At 47.2% G+C, this 17,628-nt stretch overlaps 1 protein-coding gene across 1 annotated transcript; it reads right to left on the reverse strand.

The window, feature by feature from the left end:
• Nucleotides 1-1,700: 1,700 nt before the first annotated feature.
• On the reverse strand, nucleotides 1,701-2,675 carry LOC144254382 (olfactory receptor 11L1-like). The gene has a single exon (XM_077797524.1). The coding sequence runs from the start codon at nucleotides 2,673-2,675 to the stop codon at nucleotides 1,701-1,703; it is 975 nt and encodes a 324-aa protein (XP_077653650.1).
• Between the last annotated feature and the right edge of the window lie 14,953 nt (nucleotides 2,676-17,628).

The raw sequence follows: 17,628 nt of genomic DNA on the forward strand, positions 1-17,628 counted from the left end.
CTTCAGGAAAACTATTTGCAAACACAGCTGCTCCCTTCCCTCCGGAGCATTCTCTTGGGCACTGCCCCCTGTGGTATCACCCTCTGCATGACAAAGACACTGCCCTCTAGGGACAGCAGTGCTCTGGGTCAGGCAAAGTGCAACCCTCTGGCTCCAGCTTCCCTGCTGTCCCTTCCTCCTGCCAGCTCCGCCCCTGAGCCCCCAGCTCCGCAGCTAGCTCAGCCTCGGGTCTTCTACTACTTGGGGTTCCTCCTCCCACCTTTTTGTATTTTCCATTCCTTTGCTCTGCTCTGTCTTTGCTCTCTTGATTTTTTGGTTGCACTCTCCTGAAGGGACCTGCTTATATGGATTTCATTAACAAATCTAAAATCAAACCAACTTCCTCTACCCCATGAGCTGCTGCATTAACCCAACAGTTCTTTCTCTGTCTTTTCTTTAAATAGTTTTTAAATAGTTGTAAATGCAAACTTCATCTTCAGTTCTATATTTAGTACCCTCCAATAATCAATCATTTCTCTTAGTGTAAATTCAAAACCTCTACAGGGTTACTAATGATCCACAGGAACAAGGCTCTACCCCTCCCCAGGCTGACCTCTGTCCACCTCCCCAGTCACTCTGCCTCCCTCTTCTGTCCTGCATGCCTGGACTTCTCTGTCCACTTCTGCTCTCCTCCTGCCAGCAGTGAAGATTGAGCACTAGGTGGGCAGAGCTTCCCTAACCCCCTGCTGATGCAGGCCTTGCTGGTCTGCCTTCAAGCCCAGCCTACTCTCTGTTCCAGTGTTTACAGAAACAGAAGCACATCCTTATTCTCTATAGGGCTCAAGCCCTCTTGCCTTCTGGAATTAGGCTTCATCGAGGCCAATCTTCCTAGCCTTTTCTATATCTTGTATCTCCAGGCACTGCAGACTGCAGCAGGAGACCTCCTACTTCAGGGGATTAAAAGTATTTGTGGAATTAAGGAATGGAATCTGTCAGGGTGTGTGTGGGGGGGCCGGGAGTGGCAGAGATCTCCTAAATCCTGGGTGAGCAAAGGAACTTGTGAAAGAAATTTGTATTATGCCACAGGGCCTGACTCCAGTCTTCCAATCCCTCTATCCCCTTCCTTCCTTCCCTGGAATTTCATTAAACAGAAAATATTAGAAGTCTAGCTTATCCAAGACAAATGCTTAGCACTTTAAAAATCCTTATTTGTTCTCTTATCACTAGGAGATGATGGAGGACAAAACACAATTCCAAAGTCTTGGTTTGCTTTTTCATTCATTCTTGCCACAGCTGTCATACATCAGGTTTGAGGTGTGCAAGGCCAGTTTCCCAACAATGTGTAAGAGATTAGAACTGCCTGTCCCTATGCTGTGCAAATGCAAGGGAATCCCTCAGGGACCAGTGGCCAAGTGGCAAGCTGCCTTCTCAGGGCTTTTCTAACAGCCTCCTTGAAGTCTTTGTTCCTCTGGGTTCAGGCCACGCATGCCATCACCAGGCGCTGAGACTACAGATTCCCAGCAGAAGAGAAAACATGCCTGAGGACAGAAGGTCCCCACACAGAAGCCCATCTTCTGACGTCTCCTGGGAGGGGGACTTCAAGTCACTGATTCCTTACAGCCACAGGACCCTCTGCACACTAGCGGGGATGCTCAGCCTGGGCTCCGAAGCCAGAGTCCTGGTCCTGCCTGGCCCCATGAGCTGCTGCCTGCAGACTCTCCCTACCTAATGAAGACCTGTCCTCTCACTCCGACTCCACAGCGGCCGCCCTGCCTTCTGATAGCTTTTCTAACAGCCTCCCTGAAGTCTTTGTTCCTCAAGCTGTAGATGACTGGGTTCATCAGTGGTGTGACCACGGTGTAGAAGACAGAGATGATCTTATTGATTTCGGGTGACAGGTGGGCACTGGGGCGCACATACATGGAGATCATGGTCCCATAGTAGATGGTGACAACAGCCAGGTGGGACCCACAGGTGGAGAAGGTCTTCCTCCGTCCAGAAGCTGAAGGGATCCTCAATATGGAGGACACAATGAAGACATAGAGCATGAGGGTCACGAGAAAACAGATGCACAGCACTGCGACCGACAGGACTGAGATGGCCATCTCGGTGACGTGGGCACTGGAGCAGGAGAGTTGCATGAGCGGCGGGAGGTCACAGAAGAAGTGGTTGATCTGGTTGGGCCCACAGAAGTCCAGCTGGGAAATCATCATGGATGGCAGAAAGCCTGTGCCCACCCCTGTCAACCAGCAGAGGGCCACCAGGTGCCTGCAGGTGTCAGGGCTCATGAGGAAGGGGTAGTGCAGTGGACTGCAGATGGCCAGGTACCAGTCGTAGGCCATCATGGCCAGGAGGAAACACTCAGTAGCCCCAGAGAACACGAAGAAGTAGAGCTGCGCCATACAGGCGGAGAAGGAGATGGCCCGGCCCCAGGAGGCCAGGTTGGCCAGGAGAAGGGGCACGATGGTGGATGTGTACCAGATCTCCAGAAAAGAGAGGTGCTGGAGGAACGTGTATATGGGGGAGTGCAGGCGCCTGTCCTGGCTCACCACTGCGATGATGATGATGATGTTCCCGGTGAGGGTCAGGAGGTAGATGAGTAGGAAAATGGTGAAGAGCAGGGTCTGCCACTCCTGAAGGGTCCGGAATCCGAGCAGCTGAAACTCAGTGACTGCAGACACATTTGGGGCTTGCATCGTCTGGGGGCAGGGAGTGCAGAAAACATGTATGATAAGCACAGGGTGCGAGGACAAGAATATTATGACCGCTGGTGTTTGGACCTTCAGGGCTTTTTTGTTTTGTTTTAGGTTTGCATGTGCTGCTCTTGGGAGGTTCAAATGCACAATCCCATGCTCCTTTTATTTGACCACATTTGGATCTGAATATCAATGGCTCCAGGCTTCCTGACCCAGTCACTCCTCCTGACCCAGTCACTCCTCCGTCTCCTCAGTGAGGATTGCAAATGTGTTCTGTTTTCAAACCTCAGCATGGCCTTGTCTCTTGACCAGAAGCCTGGGGTCCCCATGGGAGCACGTGCAAGCTTAGGCCACTAACACCCCCACCTACCGTTCATCTGTACCCCGAAAGAGTGGTGTGCATGGGTCTCAGCTAGTCCCTCACTTGAGCTGTGTCCTCCCCCACGCTGGGAGGTGCTGCAGGTTTCCAGCTCATCCTCTCCTGGCCAGCAGTGGCCACCTCTCTGCTAGAGTTGTTCCAGTTTGCCAAAAGCCTGGTTTTTACTCTCTGTAAACGAGAGGTGAAGCACACATCAAAGGTCCAGCTGTGCTGCCTCCATGGGCTGCCCACTCCCATGGACTCCTTCCCTGGTGGAGACTGTTCCTTTCTTCAGTGGCCCTTAGTCCTCTGCTTCATTTATGAGTTGGTTTGTGCGTTTGCTTGTTGTAGTGGGGGTTGAACCCGGGCTTCACTCGTGCAAGGCAAGTGCTCTACCACTGAGCTCCACCCCAGCCCTTTTGATTTTAGACAGGGTCTCACCAGTTGCCCAGGCTGGCCTTGCACTTGCCACCCTCCTGCCTCTGCCTCCGAGAAGCTGGGATCACAGGTGTGACCACCACCACCCCCAGCTCCTCTGCTTGCTTTGTCCAGGGCTCTCAGGACCCCTCCCTCTTCCTGATCAGCTTGTCACTTAATATCCGTGACCTTCCTCTGGATTCCACCATAGCTGGCTCTTCACGTTTGCAAACTCTCAGAGTTTACAGCAGCTCAACATGCAGCTCTTGACTTTACTCATTCATTCATTCATGGTGCTGGGGTTGCACCGGGCCTGCTGCTAGCCTGACTCTACGTTCAGTCTCTCAGCTCTTAACCTTCAATTTCACGTGTCAGTCTTGAATATTAGGGTGCAAACAGCTGTCCTCTCTGAAATGCACCACAGATGTCCACTCAGCTCCTGAGACTTCTGTGACCTCACCTCCACCCAGCTGCCCACCAGACCCTTGGTGCAGCTGTCCACCCCCACAAGGAGGTACTCTTCACCACTGCTCAACCAGAAACCTTGACTTTGACCCAATATTAGACTGTTCTGCAAAATCAGGGGCTCCACCTGCAACTATTTCCAGGTCCAGGGGGATCACTATTATCCGCCCACTTGCTTGCTGCCTGGAATACGTGCCACCATCTCTCACCCTGATGGCTGCAGCGCTTTCCCTGCGGCCCTCCATGACCACTGTGCCCTACTCAGTAACTCAGTCTCTGTGAGGAAGTGAAAGCGCATCTTACACAGGGGCACAGAGGAGCTGTGGATCATCCCTGGTTGGTGAACAGAACACTGGCCAGTCCACGCACTCCCCTGAGGACCCTCTTCTGCTGATTTGCCACTTTGCTCATCATCTCCAAGACTGCAGTTTGGTTTTTTGCTGTGTTCTCTTTTCTCCTCTTGTGCCTGGGCAAAAGCATCAGGAAGGCTATGTCCACTGAACATGGAACCTTTACATGGACTGAAGACGACATCGTAAGCTCTATGAAGCTGCCTTCAGGAGCCCAGCACGGAGCAGGAAGCCTCACGCACACACTGGATCTCTTAAATCCAGCTCAAGACGAGGCCATGGGGACCCCAGGGCATTCTTGGTTGGCTGGGCCCTGCTGGGTCCTCTTCCCTGCCTCTCACACCTGGGTCTGCTCTTCTCCTTGCCCATTTGGTTCCCGACTCTCATCTCCTCTGGGTTCTTCTAGCCACCCAGATCTTGCCTTTCTGTCCCCTTCACAGGCCCCTGGGATATTATCCCTGGACATGTCTGAGGGCTAATTTCCCACATCCTTTTGCCCCCTTAGAGACCACTTCCTTCCTGAAGTCTGGAGGAGCTGGTCACCTGTGTGACCAGCAGGTGACACTATCCAAGGCAAGCGCTGCCCCTTGGCCTGAAGAGCATATCCCAGCAGTTCTGCCTCCGACCTTCAAATGAACAACCAGGGGATGCTGGGTGCTGGAATTTAACCACATAGAAGGATTTGCTCCAAGACTGGGCGATACTTAGAAGCTGTCTGGGCACACAGCCATGATAGAGCTATGCCCCCAGATCTTGTAGTAATTAACTATGCCATCTTGGAACATGGTCTTTTCCTGCCTTGGCTTTCTCACTTTTTGTGTGTGACATTATCATGTAATTAAGTAAATCTATTTACTGTTCCTTTTAAATGTAATATCCTGCTTATCTCGCTCACTTTTTCAGACCCTTATATACACCTAATATCATACTTTTATTACCATTTACTTGATCATGAATGAATTAAAAATAAATCATTTAGCCATGGGGAAGTATGATATGCAGGTTTGTGAGATCCCAATAAAAGCAAACAAGCACAGCATCCCACTAGACTAAGTTTACAGGGTTTTGGGCTAAGTTTCCCAGTTAAATTTCCTTTTGGTGGGGCAGGGTACAGGGGAATGAACTCAGGGGCACTCAAACACTGAACCACATCCCCAGCCCTATTTTGTATTTTATTTAGAGACAGGATCTCACTGACTTGTTTAACACTTCAACATTGCTGAGGCTGGCTTTGAACTCCAAATCCTCCTGTCTCAGCCTCCTGAGCCTCTGGGTTTACAGAAGTGCACCACAGCTTCTGGCTAAACTTTCTCTTATAAGTTCAAATGCAACAAGAAACTGAACTTGTTTAATCACCATTCATGGCTTAAATACTTTCAATAATAAACTCACTACAATCACTTAAATATTATTTCCAACTTTTAAAATTAACTTCATGAGCCTGGTGCGGTGGTGCATGCCTGTAATCCCAGTGGCTCTGGAGGCTGAGACAGGAGGATTGCGAGTTTAGATCCAGCCTCAGCAAAAGCAAGGTACTAAGCAACTCAGTGAGACCCTGTCTCTAAATAAAATACAAGGTAAGGCTGGGAATGTGGTTCAGTGGTTGAGTGCCCCTGAGTTCAATGACTGATAAAAAAAATTAGCTTCATTACATTAGCTGAAAATAATAAAGATTGCTGCCTCTCAGAATGCTGCCTGCTTCAGTACTAGAGCAACCAGCATAAACTCAGGTCTAATTCTGTGGTTTTTCTTTTCAAATTATATGGGAATAAACACAATCAAGAATATTATCATTCTTTTTTTTGATGTTTTTTAGATGTCAATGGACCTTATTTATTTATTTATATGCAGTGCTGAGAATCAAACCCAGTGCCTCACATATGCTAGATAAGTGCTCTACCACTGAGCCATTTACCCCAGCCCCTTTATTGTTCTTACATGCCATCTGCCCTACAGTACATTAAATGGCTTTGATGTCTCAGGAAGCCTTTTTAAGTTTTTGTTGTTGTTGTCATTACAGTTTTATATCTCAGCACATTTAGGCAAGACCATCTCTTTTTACATAGGCAGAGCAAGTTGCCCTGACAAGGAGGAATCCACAACCATAGCCAGGAAACTGTGCCCTTGGATATGAAACACATAGCATGCTGATTTTCTCCTTGAAAAGCTGCTTCATCTGCACGCGCCTCCCCTGCTGTCCCTCTGGCCATCACACGGAGACCCAAGGGCTGCTGCTCTGAAAGCTGCCTTGCCCTCCTCTGACCCAAAGTCCGCCTGCATTTTCATTGTGAGAGCTGGAACTTGTCTCTCCTGCTGGTGTCTGGCTCTGGGTGGAGCAGGCTTCTCCTTTCAGAAACCCTGGGTATCTTGGGGACCTGGTCCTACCGAGAATCCTTTTCCCCAATGTGTTCTATAATTTGCCAATCAAGTCTGTAAACAATGAAAGCTAACTTCTGATATTCCTCTGTGTCCACTGAGGCTTTGTTGTGGATAAAACGTTGAGATAGAAGCAATTTGCACATTCTTTTTAAAATGGATTTAATTTTTTCTTAACTTAGAATGGGTCCTACCTTTGCTATAATATATGTATATATGTGTGTGTGTATATATATGTATGTGTGTACATATCTATATGTATGTGACAGCAATAGTAGGAGCATATACATATACACATATATGTATATACATATGTCTAATATATATCTCCATGTTCAAACTAACTCATTCAATTAAAGAAATATTGCAAAAGTCATTATTTATTTATTTATTTATTTATTTATTTATTTATTTATTGGTACTTGGGATTGTACTCAGGGGCACTTGACCACTGAGCCACATCCCCAGCCATATTTTGTGTTTAATTTAGAGACAAGGTCTCACTGAGTTGCTTAGTGACTCACCATTGCTGAGGCTGGCTTTGAACTCCTGATCCTCCTGTCTCAGCTTCCTGAGCCATTGGGATTACAGATGTATGCCACCACACCCAGCTTAAAGCTCATTCTTGGCCTGGGGATGTAGCTCAGTTGGTAGAGTGCTTAACTTAAGTGCACAAGGCCCTGGGTTCAATCCCCAGCACCATTTAAAAAAACAGTCTCATTCTTAGTGAATCTCTCAATCTAAGAAAATGTAACATATGAATTACAGACAAATTGGAAAGGTTTATCAACCCAGGTCTTAAGTATAGCAGGATTTATTTTTAATCTAAGTATGTGGAAGTCTGTCTATTTAAGGTTTAATTTGTTAATACTTCTAGTGAAAGTGATTTTGAATATTTCAGTTTAAAAGAAAGTGTTGAAGTATTGAATAAAGAAGTTAAAAATAGAAACTTTTTTTGCTTTTTTAATCAATCATTAATTTAGTAAATACATGCATGTTGAGCACCTACTACATACCTTGAACTTGTTGGAGTATTAGGATACACAAGAGAATCACATAAATACCCTGATAGAGAAGGCTACATCATTAGTTATTTGTTGATGCTGATTTGACTAATACACAGTTTTTTTAAAAAAATATGATTTATATGTATAATTTTAGAAAATTTGGAAAATGAAAGAAATTACAGACAAAATGTATATTTCCAAATACCCAGAGTGCTGTCACCCAGAGTCAGGCTCCTGGTGCTCTGCCTGGTGCTCTACTCCACTCCTGGGGTGGCCCACCTACTGGGTCACACAGCAGGGGTTTTGATCTATAGTCTGTAGCTTGTCTGCAGGTTTGTTTGTTTGTTTTGTTTGTTTGTTTTTGTTTTTTTTTTTTAATGGTTAATGTCCAGACTAGAGTGGTAGCCCATTCCTATAATCCCAGTGGTTTGGGAGGCTGAGGCAGGAGGATCATGAGTTCAAAGGCAGCCTTGACAACTTATCAAGCCACTAAGCAACTCAGTGAGACCCTGTCTCTAAATAAAATACAAAAATAGGGTTGTGATCTGGCTCAGTGGTCAAGTACCCCTGAGTGCCCCTGAGTGCCCCGGGTACCCCTCCCTCCCAAAATAATAATAATAGTTAATGTCCGTGATAGGCCTTTTCTCTCTAGTGGGAAAATTAACATACTGTTAATGGATCCTCTTTCAGGATGGACCATTTCCATCTGATGCCATTGTAGCTCTTCTAAGGCCCGAGACCTTGCAGAGAGAGGCTTGGTTGGGCCTGCAAAGCAGTTCGTGTATTCTTTCTTTGTCAGCTGCAGAAATAAGGTAACAGACCTATGTGCAGGTCAACCCCAGCTGGAGAAAAGGAGAAGGCCAGCTGCAGGTTTTCAAAGACCATCTCAGCTCACCTCCACAGGCCAGAGGGGCCCTGGGATGAAGCAATGCACACAGCCACCACCAGAATGTATCAGCTGCACAAGTCAGTCCAGCTGCCCAGTGAGAGCTGGTCATGGCGGGCAGGGGCATCAGGAGGCTACTGTCCAATGTTCCTCCATGTCATGACAGGGTGGGCTTCCCTATCCTGCAGCAAGGAGACACTAGCAGGAGACACATTGTCTCTAGAAGGAAGGGAATATTGACATGGCTTGAAATGTATAAAGTGCAGGGCACAGTGTGCATTTGTATGTTCCCACAGGATTAAAGACATCAACCTGTGTGCACCCACAGGCTACAGGAACTTAGTTTTGGAAGGCCCTGCTCTGTGCTCCTCTCCCACTCAGTCGTTGCTATGGTGTGGCTATTACTTGTCCCTCAAGGGTTCATCTGCTGGGAGTGTGGATGAGCCCCAGAGAGATGGTGATACAGCCAACAGGGCCAGAGCCTGTGCCATGCTGTTTGGACTTTCAGCCACCAAAAGTATCAGCTAAATTGTTCCTTTCCTTATAAAGTCAACTCATCTCATGTATTGTGTTAAAGTAATGCAAAATGAACTCATGCATTCATCTTCCCCTCTTCCTCCCAGCCCAAGTCACATGGTCATTCCTTCCAAGAACCTTTTCTTCCTGTGTGCACCATGATTTCTGATAGTGACTTAAGAAAGTAATATGTCCTAAGAAATGCTCATTTGTAGTCATTAACTGCATAGTGGATCAAGCATCCTATTACTGGCTTCTCATTTTGAACGTGGCACACTTATTTTTGAATTGCTTATTAATTAAGAATTATGTTGTGAAATTGGGTTTGGTGTGGTCTATCTGTAATCCCAGCAACTTGGGAAGCTGAGGTAGCTTTAACAACTTTGCAAGACCCCATCTCAAAACAAGAATTTAAAAACAGGCTGGGGAAGTAATCCAATGGTAGAACACTCCTGAGTTGAATCCTCAGTAACACACGTACACACACAAGGTTACACTGTTGAACTAAAAATAAGTATCCATTTGTGCATAACACTAAATTAATACATTTACTAATGTGTAAATATTTAAATTTTATCTTGGATTAATATTTTAATATTTTCTAGTAAAATTTAAAATTTTTTCTTCATAGGTACATAGTTAATTTATTGTTGCACAGAGAAGTTTGAAATTCTGAAATGAGTTAGCACCATGATATTGGTGATATTTTGAGTAGCCTGGCTATGTTGTGGTAACTGCTGTAGATATTTTGGTTCAATAAAAGGAAGCGTGTTCTAAAACTCAGGCTGAAGTTGCGTTGAAGACTATCCCTTGCTTAGGTATTACAGAAGGACAGATGATTTGATAGATAGGATAGACAGTCAAGTGTTTTCTAAAATTTAATTCTATAATTTCATAGACAAAATGATCCTGAACTAAGGTGGGGACACAGTTTGTTGACAAACCTAAACTCAACTTTGTCAGTATAGGAATTGCCTCAGCACAGGGTCGCAGGGGAGGGATTTCCCAGGAGTGCCAGTCAAGGCTTTACTGCCCCAAAGCCCCAGCCCCTCATCCTAACACTGCACCATTGCTAACCTGCAGAGAGGGCTTGATGTGCAATGGGTACGTTAGATGTCCAAGTTCTGCAACCTAAGTTATTGGAAGAATTATTGTCACATATATTATTTTTATTTCTTTTTTTTTAATAAAGGACTGGGATTATCTTAATAGTCTATGTCATTTCTTGCTGCATTGTCTGTGTACCTATTTGATCCCCTGAGCTATTATGAATAATGCTTTGCATTCTTCCCAGCAGGGTGACAGATGACATTGTATTTTATCAATATGTTAATGTCCCAGGAAAAATTGTGCCAAATGACTGCTTTTAAAAATTAGAACCATTCTCTGGAATCAAGTAATTGAGTTAAACTAGTGAATTAGTTGAAGCAACCAGCCACAGAGGATAAATGAACAGGCCCAAAACCACCAGTCACTCTTTCCAGGACAGCCACATCCTGAAACTGGCAGCCCACTTGCTGTTATCCCTGTCACCACTAGACTCATAACTAGAGAGGGAGCCTCACAGAGGAACAGCTCTGTTTGGAACGCACCCTGGAGATAAGGAAACTCAGAACAATTAGCCTCTGCAGACAACAGTGTCCCCAGAGACCTGCACTTCCTCTTCTTTCTCCCGTGGTGTTCTGTGGCTGGGGAGCCGGTCTTTGGAAGAGCATCCGCTGGGTCACATCAGAGCCACATGCTCCACTCTTAGTTTCCACCATGCCTTATTTAGAAGCCATGTCACCACAGGACACAGGCAGAGAAGTCCGTGTGAGCACCAGGGTCACTGCAGGGGCAGGTGGGAACATGGGGTATGCAAGTCGCCTCAGCTTCAAAGTGCTCTTGGGACAGTCACGGGATTGCAGGTGCTACATCAATAGAATGAAGCTCCAAGGGACACCAAGGGACGAGAACTAGTGATGGTTACACAAGCCATTCAAGGTCCTATCCAACCAGGCAGCTCAGGAGCTGGTAAGGGAGGCCCAAGGGGAAGAGACCAAAGCAGGCACAGCAGGGGGTGAACCTGCTGGGTGAAGGGTAGACAGAGAGCATCCACCAGGGCTGGGACAGCTTCCGGCTTCCGGATGTAACTGCTGGGACAGGGCTGTCACCACCACATCCACCTAGGAAGATCAGCTCTTCAGAGTAATTTTACTTGTAAAGTTAAATTTTGGATGAATATTGCTTTTGAAGGGCCTAGTTAGGGTCACCTACCTTTACTTACACACTTTGAAAATATGTCCATTTCCAAAAAATGTTTATGCCAGAATCTCTAATCTTTTGGATTTTTTTGTTGTTCTTTGTTTTTTGTTTCTTTGTTTAAGTGCTTTGCCTCCTGTTTCCATTTTTGGGAAACCACTTTCAAACATCATGATGAGTTTTTTCCTGATTTCCCTCCCACCTTGCCTCGAATTAATCCAATAACTATGTCCTTTATCTTCCTTTAAATGTCATAGAAGGCAGAAGAAAATTGTTTTTCCTCTGGCTCATGATTTTTCCTTCTTGTCCTGCAGTGGAATTTGTGGGAGACCCATACATTCAGACCCTCTTAGCGTGGACCTGCAGCAGGAGTGCTCAGGGCCAAGGTATGTTCTGTATTAAACTGTCATCCACAACTGCATGGTGTAAAGCCTGGACCTGATCTAGGCGGCCCCTGAAGAAGTGTGCAAGTCCGTGGCCTGGAGAAGTGCCCCCGCCTTTCTCCTGCGTTTTACACAGACTGGAGACTGGATCCACACGAAAGGCTGGGGCGGCCTCTAAGCTCACTGAAGAGCTTCCCTGATGCCTCACCCAGTGGAGGCCAGGGAGGCCTGGCATATGTGTCTTCCATTTGTCAGATGGACAATGGGCCCTGTGCAGCTGCAGCCGGGGTGGGGCTGCCTCTAATAGCCGGCAGAACACCCCACGACTTTACTGTGCCATTCCACCCCAGCTGCCCTGGGACGTCCCTGAGGGTATATAAAGCCTCTAGTCCACACTGACCCAAGGGCTTCCACACTGACTGCCTCATCCACAGTGAAGACATACTACGTGTGATGACATTGGGATCCACTTCTTAACAACAAAAATCACACTTTCTGGAATAGCGCGCACAACTAGCCCTATCCAGTCTCCCTGGATGGCCACCTAGGAAGGAGAGACATCAAATTCCTGAGGACCCAGCACACCAGAAAGACAGTCCTGCATCTTCGGCCGCTCTCTGCACACTGCTTCCTCTGAGTAGAATCCTCTGGAATGACAGGGCAGGCTGTATCTGCCAAGCCTCCAGAGCACCAACTTCAGACACAAGCTCCTTTGTGAGTTTTCAGGTCCGTCCCTGGGCTCACATGCTACCTGCGTTCTGCTGCCCCTCCCCCCAGTACTTGGGTCTGGTAATGTCACCCTTCTGTGACACTATTTTGTCCATGTGCCAGTTTCCCCTGAAGCAGGACGTGCACTCTGGTGCATGGCAGCTGAAATCATCTATTAAACCAGTAAGTGGTGGCCTGCGGCCAGCCTGAGAAGCACAGGACAGCACTGTCCAATCCAGCCCTGTCCACAACCAGTACTGCTCCCTACATGTGCTCAAGTGGAGACTCTCTCCCATCTAAAGCACAGAGCAGGTGTAAGAGAGATGATGAGACTCTCTTGGGCTATCACATTTATTAACTTCCTGCAGGAGCTTGACTCGACTTTACTCTGTCCTGGCTCAGAGGAAAGGGACTTGGGAATAAAAATGTGAACAGAATGCATTATTGTCCCTGAATCAGGCAAATTGCATAAAATAATAATACAATGTAGCATTATCACATAGATACAGTTTGTTGAAATGCAGTTGCGCTGCCTGGACCTCTGGGCATGGAGAGTGCTGGGGAGGGCATCTGCCTCCTCCGCATCTGCCTCTGGTAGGCCCTTGGTCCACTTTCACCACCACTGGACCCTGGGAGTGGTCAGAGCTTGGCCCTTCTCCCTGAATTCCTTCCATGGCAGCACCAAGGTGCATTGGGTGCCAGCATCCCTCCCTGGGCAGGGAAGGTTGGTGCTGTGCCTACAGGGAGTAAGAGACCACCTGGGTGGGCCAGGCTTCAGTGGGGCTTCTGGGGAGAAAACGCAGGGCTAGGAGCTCACACTCATTAGGTCAGTGCAATAGAAAGCAGGAAACAGGGCTGGAGACACGGTCGCAGTGGAGTGTTTGTCCAGAATGTGCAAGGCCCTGGGTGTGACCCCAGCATGAGCACTGAAAAAGGAAAACCATGAAAAATAAGAGCAGAAAATGGCAAGAGTGGGGAGCTTGTAAAGAAAGTGGAATCTTTGGCACTGTTGGAGAAGCTAGAACTACCTTATGATGTGGAATCCCACCTCCAGGTACAGACCCACCAGAATAAACCAGGGTCTGGAAAGATTGCATGTGTATTTGTGCTCTTAGAGGCATTCCACACACGGCTGAAATACAGAAGCAGCCCATGAGTTCCTGATAGAGGAGTTAATAGTCAACTGTGGGGTGTGTATGTGTGTGTGTGTGTGTGTGTGTAAAATGAAACATTATTATGGTTACACATGAAGAAATCTGCAACATGTTATGATGAGGATGATTGTTGCAGAAGTGACACTGAGTCAAGTAAGTTGACAGAAAAGACGAGTATTAGAGGACGCACCTGGGTAAGTCACCTCGAGTGGGCAGGATGAGAGGGACAGAAAGCAGAAAGGTGTCGCCAGCCACGGGGTATAGCAAGCGGGAAGTTATTATTTAACAGAGCGACAGCTGTGTATGGTGAAATGTTTAGGAGATTATCATTGTTTTCAACACTATTGATGTATTTAATATCACCGACTCTGTGCTTAAAAATAGGATTGTAAATTAAAAAAAAATTTTTAGTTGTAGATGGACAGAATACCTTTATTTATTTATTTTATGGGGTGCGGAGACTTGAACCCAGTGCCTCACACATGTTAGGCAAGCACTCTGCCACTGAGCTACAGCCCTAGCCCCCAGGATAGTCAATTTTTTGTTAAGTGTATTTCACTCCATTAAAAAAAATGTCAGGGGGCTGGATTTATGGCTCAGTGGTAGAGTGCTCGCCTAGCATGCATGAGGCACTGGGTTTGATCTTCAGCACCACATAAAAATAAAATAAAGAGAAGTAAATGAAGGTAAAATAAGATGTTTGAAAAAAAATGTCAGGGTTACAAATGCAGGGTGCAATTGCTTAAGTGGAAACAAACAGAGACATTTTAACATCCCCAAGCTGGAGGGAAATGCTGAGTCAGACCTGGTGCTCTTGAGGTCTCAGCTCAGGCTGTGGGGCTGGGAGATTGTGGATCCCTCAAGCAGAGAGGAGGGTGGGACCTGGGAAAGATGAGGGCTTTGGCCAATAGGGCTCCTAGTAAACAGGAGGCTGTGCAGAGACCAGGAGCCCAAACTTTGTTTATGTGGTGCTGAAGATCAAATCCAGTGCCTCATGCATGCTAGGCAAGCACTCTACCACTGAGCCATAAATCCAGTCCCCTGCCAATAGGGAGTAAACTAAGGCTAGCAGCAGAGGAGAACGTGGGTTCTGTATTCCAGCTAGCTGATGGCTTCAGAGGAGGCTGGCCAGGGAGGCCAGAGGAGGTGTGGAGGATGGGCAGGGCTCCCCGGGGGGTGGTGGGGGGGATCCTAAACTTTGCACCCTGAGTCTATCAGGGTTAGGGTCAGGAATGGAGAGGCTGAGCATCAGAACCACTTTAACAACAAGGAGCATTGGCACAAAGATTGTTTACCCTGAAAGAGAGACCATGAGAAACAGGAATTCAAGTTAAATAATCAGATGCCCGGGAGGAGCTTCCTGCAGGGCTATTACCATCCACCCCACTACTGGCCCACTCCTAAGGGAAGTTTGTTTTTAAGAACAATGTTATAGACCTCATTAGCCTCCCAGTGTCAGAAAACAAGCAATTTTAGGCCTGGCCCTGTGGTGTAAGACGTAATTACAGGTAATTGCAGGGGCTTGGGAGGCTGAAATGGGAGGATTGGGAGTTCAAAGTGAGCCTTATCAAGGTAGTGAGGCCCTAAGCAACTCAGCAAGACCCTGTCTCCAAATAAAATATTTTTAAAAAGCTGGGGACTGACAGAGAAGAGGCCAAGGGCCATGAGGAGGCTTAAAAGGACATAAAGGCTCAAAAATCCAGGATGGCAGGCTAAGAGTTCCTCTGGGCTCGTTGTCTCCCGCTGTCCGATGACCGTTGTTTTCCATTGTGCCTGGTAGTGAGCTTCAGCACTGAGTGAGCTGTTCTCTTGAAGATGTTGGGGGTTCATCGGTCATCAGAGGCTGGTGATGCCTAAGCAGAAGCTAGTTGAAAGTTTGATTAGAAATTTTCTGTAATTGAGTTTGAAGGAACTTCGTTATGCAGGGCAAGAGAGGGCAAAAAAGGAGTATCCCAATAAGGGGCCCCACGAAAGGTAGCAAGTACATGGTGAGAGAGGATTGGAAGAACCCCGTTATGGGGTTAGGGGAGGTGGGTTTGAGCAACTGGGTCGACAATTCCTGTAATTCAACAACATTCTTTTATGTTAGCCCAGATTCATTAATATAGTAGCAACATTCCTCTCTGAGGAACTCTGTCAGCCCCCAGCATGGAACTTCTGCCAAAAACTGACCTTTGCTTTAATTTTTATCTTCATCCTGTTTTTGTTCGCTCTGATCTTCAGGTGCTGGTGACGCCATGTCGAGGCAACGCTTCCAATACTTCCTAGAGTCTCTGTTACAAGACCAGTGGCTGATACCAACAATCTCCTCCATCCAGGACTGGTTCGATGCCATCGACGACTTGTGGCTTCAAGGAACTTTTATAGACTTCACCCCTACCGAAGTAGCTGTCTATAGCCACTGGGTTTTATTTCTGGTTGCCATGGTATCCCCAGACCTGCCCCCCGGACATTCCCCTTTCTAGGTCCCACGCCGCCCCCACACAGCAGGAAGCAGCCAGATCTGACCAACGACGCCCCAGTTCCTAAGAAAACAAAAATGGAGGATTGTTGGGAAAAGGTATAACTGCAGCCACACCCCAAAAAAACCCAACATGGCACCTGAGGAACTTCTTTTCCTGCCTCTCCCTTTCCCGCCGGCACCAATTCTCCTGCCAGCGTCAATATTCAAATCCCACTGGCGGGAAACCTTTAGCCCCAATAAGAACTAATTTCGTGGGCTCCGGAACTGACATATGGAAGAACTTACCAATAAACGGGTGACCCATCATTTACCTAAGCCCTGCCACCTCTCCTTAGATCTATATAAGCCCACAGCCTTTTGTAATAAAGTGGAACTTCTCCGGTAAAAAAAAAAAAAAAAGCTGGGGATGTGGCTCAGTGGTTAATCACCCCTGGGCTCAAGCCCTGGTGCCAAAAAAAGAAAAAGAAAAGAAAGAAAACACTTTGAGCTTAACAGCTCTAAAACAATAAGTGACCTCCCCTATCTCACCCCAACCTCGGAAAAACCACCATGACCCCACCAGTAATGGTGATCTTTCCTTAGCCTGCCATCTTATGGGGGTGTCTGGTTCAAATTACCTAATTATCAACTTATCCATGCATGGGAGCCAATAGGTTGCTTTATTGTATTTCAAGTTTTGTGAATTAGATATTCCAGCCTCTGTCAGAGCCATGGGGACAGAACAAGATGATAAGAAAGATACAGATGTCATGCTGGATGTATAATGGTCACCTTTGAATTCTCTCCTACCTTCTTTCCCCACCCCCGCTTGCTAGTATTTTCTGAGTGTCATATGTGCCACTCACTCTATGAAGTCCCCAGGACACAGCAGTGAAAACAGGAGCCGGCCCCGACCCGAAGCAGCTCATCTTCTGATTCATTATCCTCGCTCCACTCATTTTGTCATCTCTTTTTCTGTCTTTAGTTAAATATATCCAGCTTATGCCAGGACCTCTCTTTGGCATGTGGTGCCTCTTAGCTCATGTGACCCTCTGCACAGCCTCGTAAGAGGGCCGCAGGACTGACCTCCAGTGTGAGATGAAATGCAGCAGGGAAAGTGACCCAGCTCATCCCAGCCTCTTAGTAAGTGGCACAGCCTGCAACCTGGAACCAGGTTGGCTTCACCAATTCCAGGCCCGCGGCCCTTTCCCTTTCTTCTCAAACCTCACATCTTCAGTGTCCTGCTCGAACCTGAAGTGCCGATCCATTTCATCTCTCCACCTTACCTTTGGGCAGGCAACCTCAGGTCCTTTACACCCCAGTGACTACCAAAGCCCAGGCCAGGATTTGGGCTCATAGGCATCAACCTTGGAGGACACGCCAGGGCCTGAGTCATCTGGCCCAGCCACTCCCTGCAAACTTATCTTGCTGCCACTCCTCAGGCCCAGCATGAGCCTGGCTGGCCGCCTCTGGCCACCTGGTGCCCCAGCTGCCTTCCTCCACAGCCGCTGTGTGCACTGGTGGGGGATCTACCTGCACCTTCACTCGCCCCCACACATCAGGGTCTGTCTTGACCCTGCAGGCCACTGTAGAGTCCTCTGCTATATTCCTGCAGGACCGGTGGGTGATATTTCTCCCAGGTAATAACT

The sequence above is a fragment of the Urocitellus parryii genome, chromosome 1, assembly GCF_045843805.1.
Source record: "Urocitellus parryii isolate mUroPar1 chromosome 1, mUroPar1.hap1, whole genome shotgun sequence".
NCBI classification, from domain to species: Eukaryota; Metazoa; Chordata; class Mammalia; order Rodentia; family Sciuridae; genus Urocitellus; species Urocitellus parryii.

What these genes read in the sequence shown, in the direction of transcription:
- LOC144254382 (XM_077797524.1), bottom strand. Translation starts at nt 2,675, where the DNA reads ATGCAAGCCCCAAATGTGTCTGCAGTCACTGAGTTTCAGCTGCTCGGA.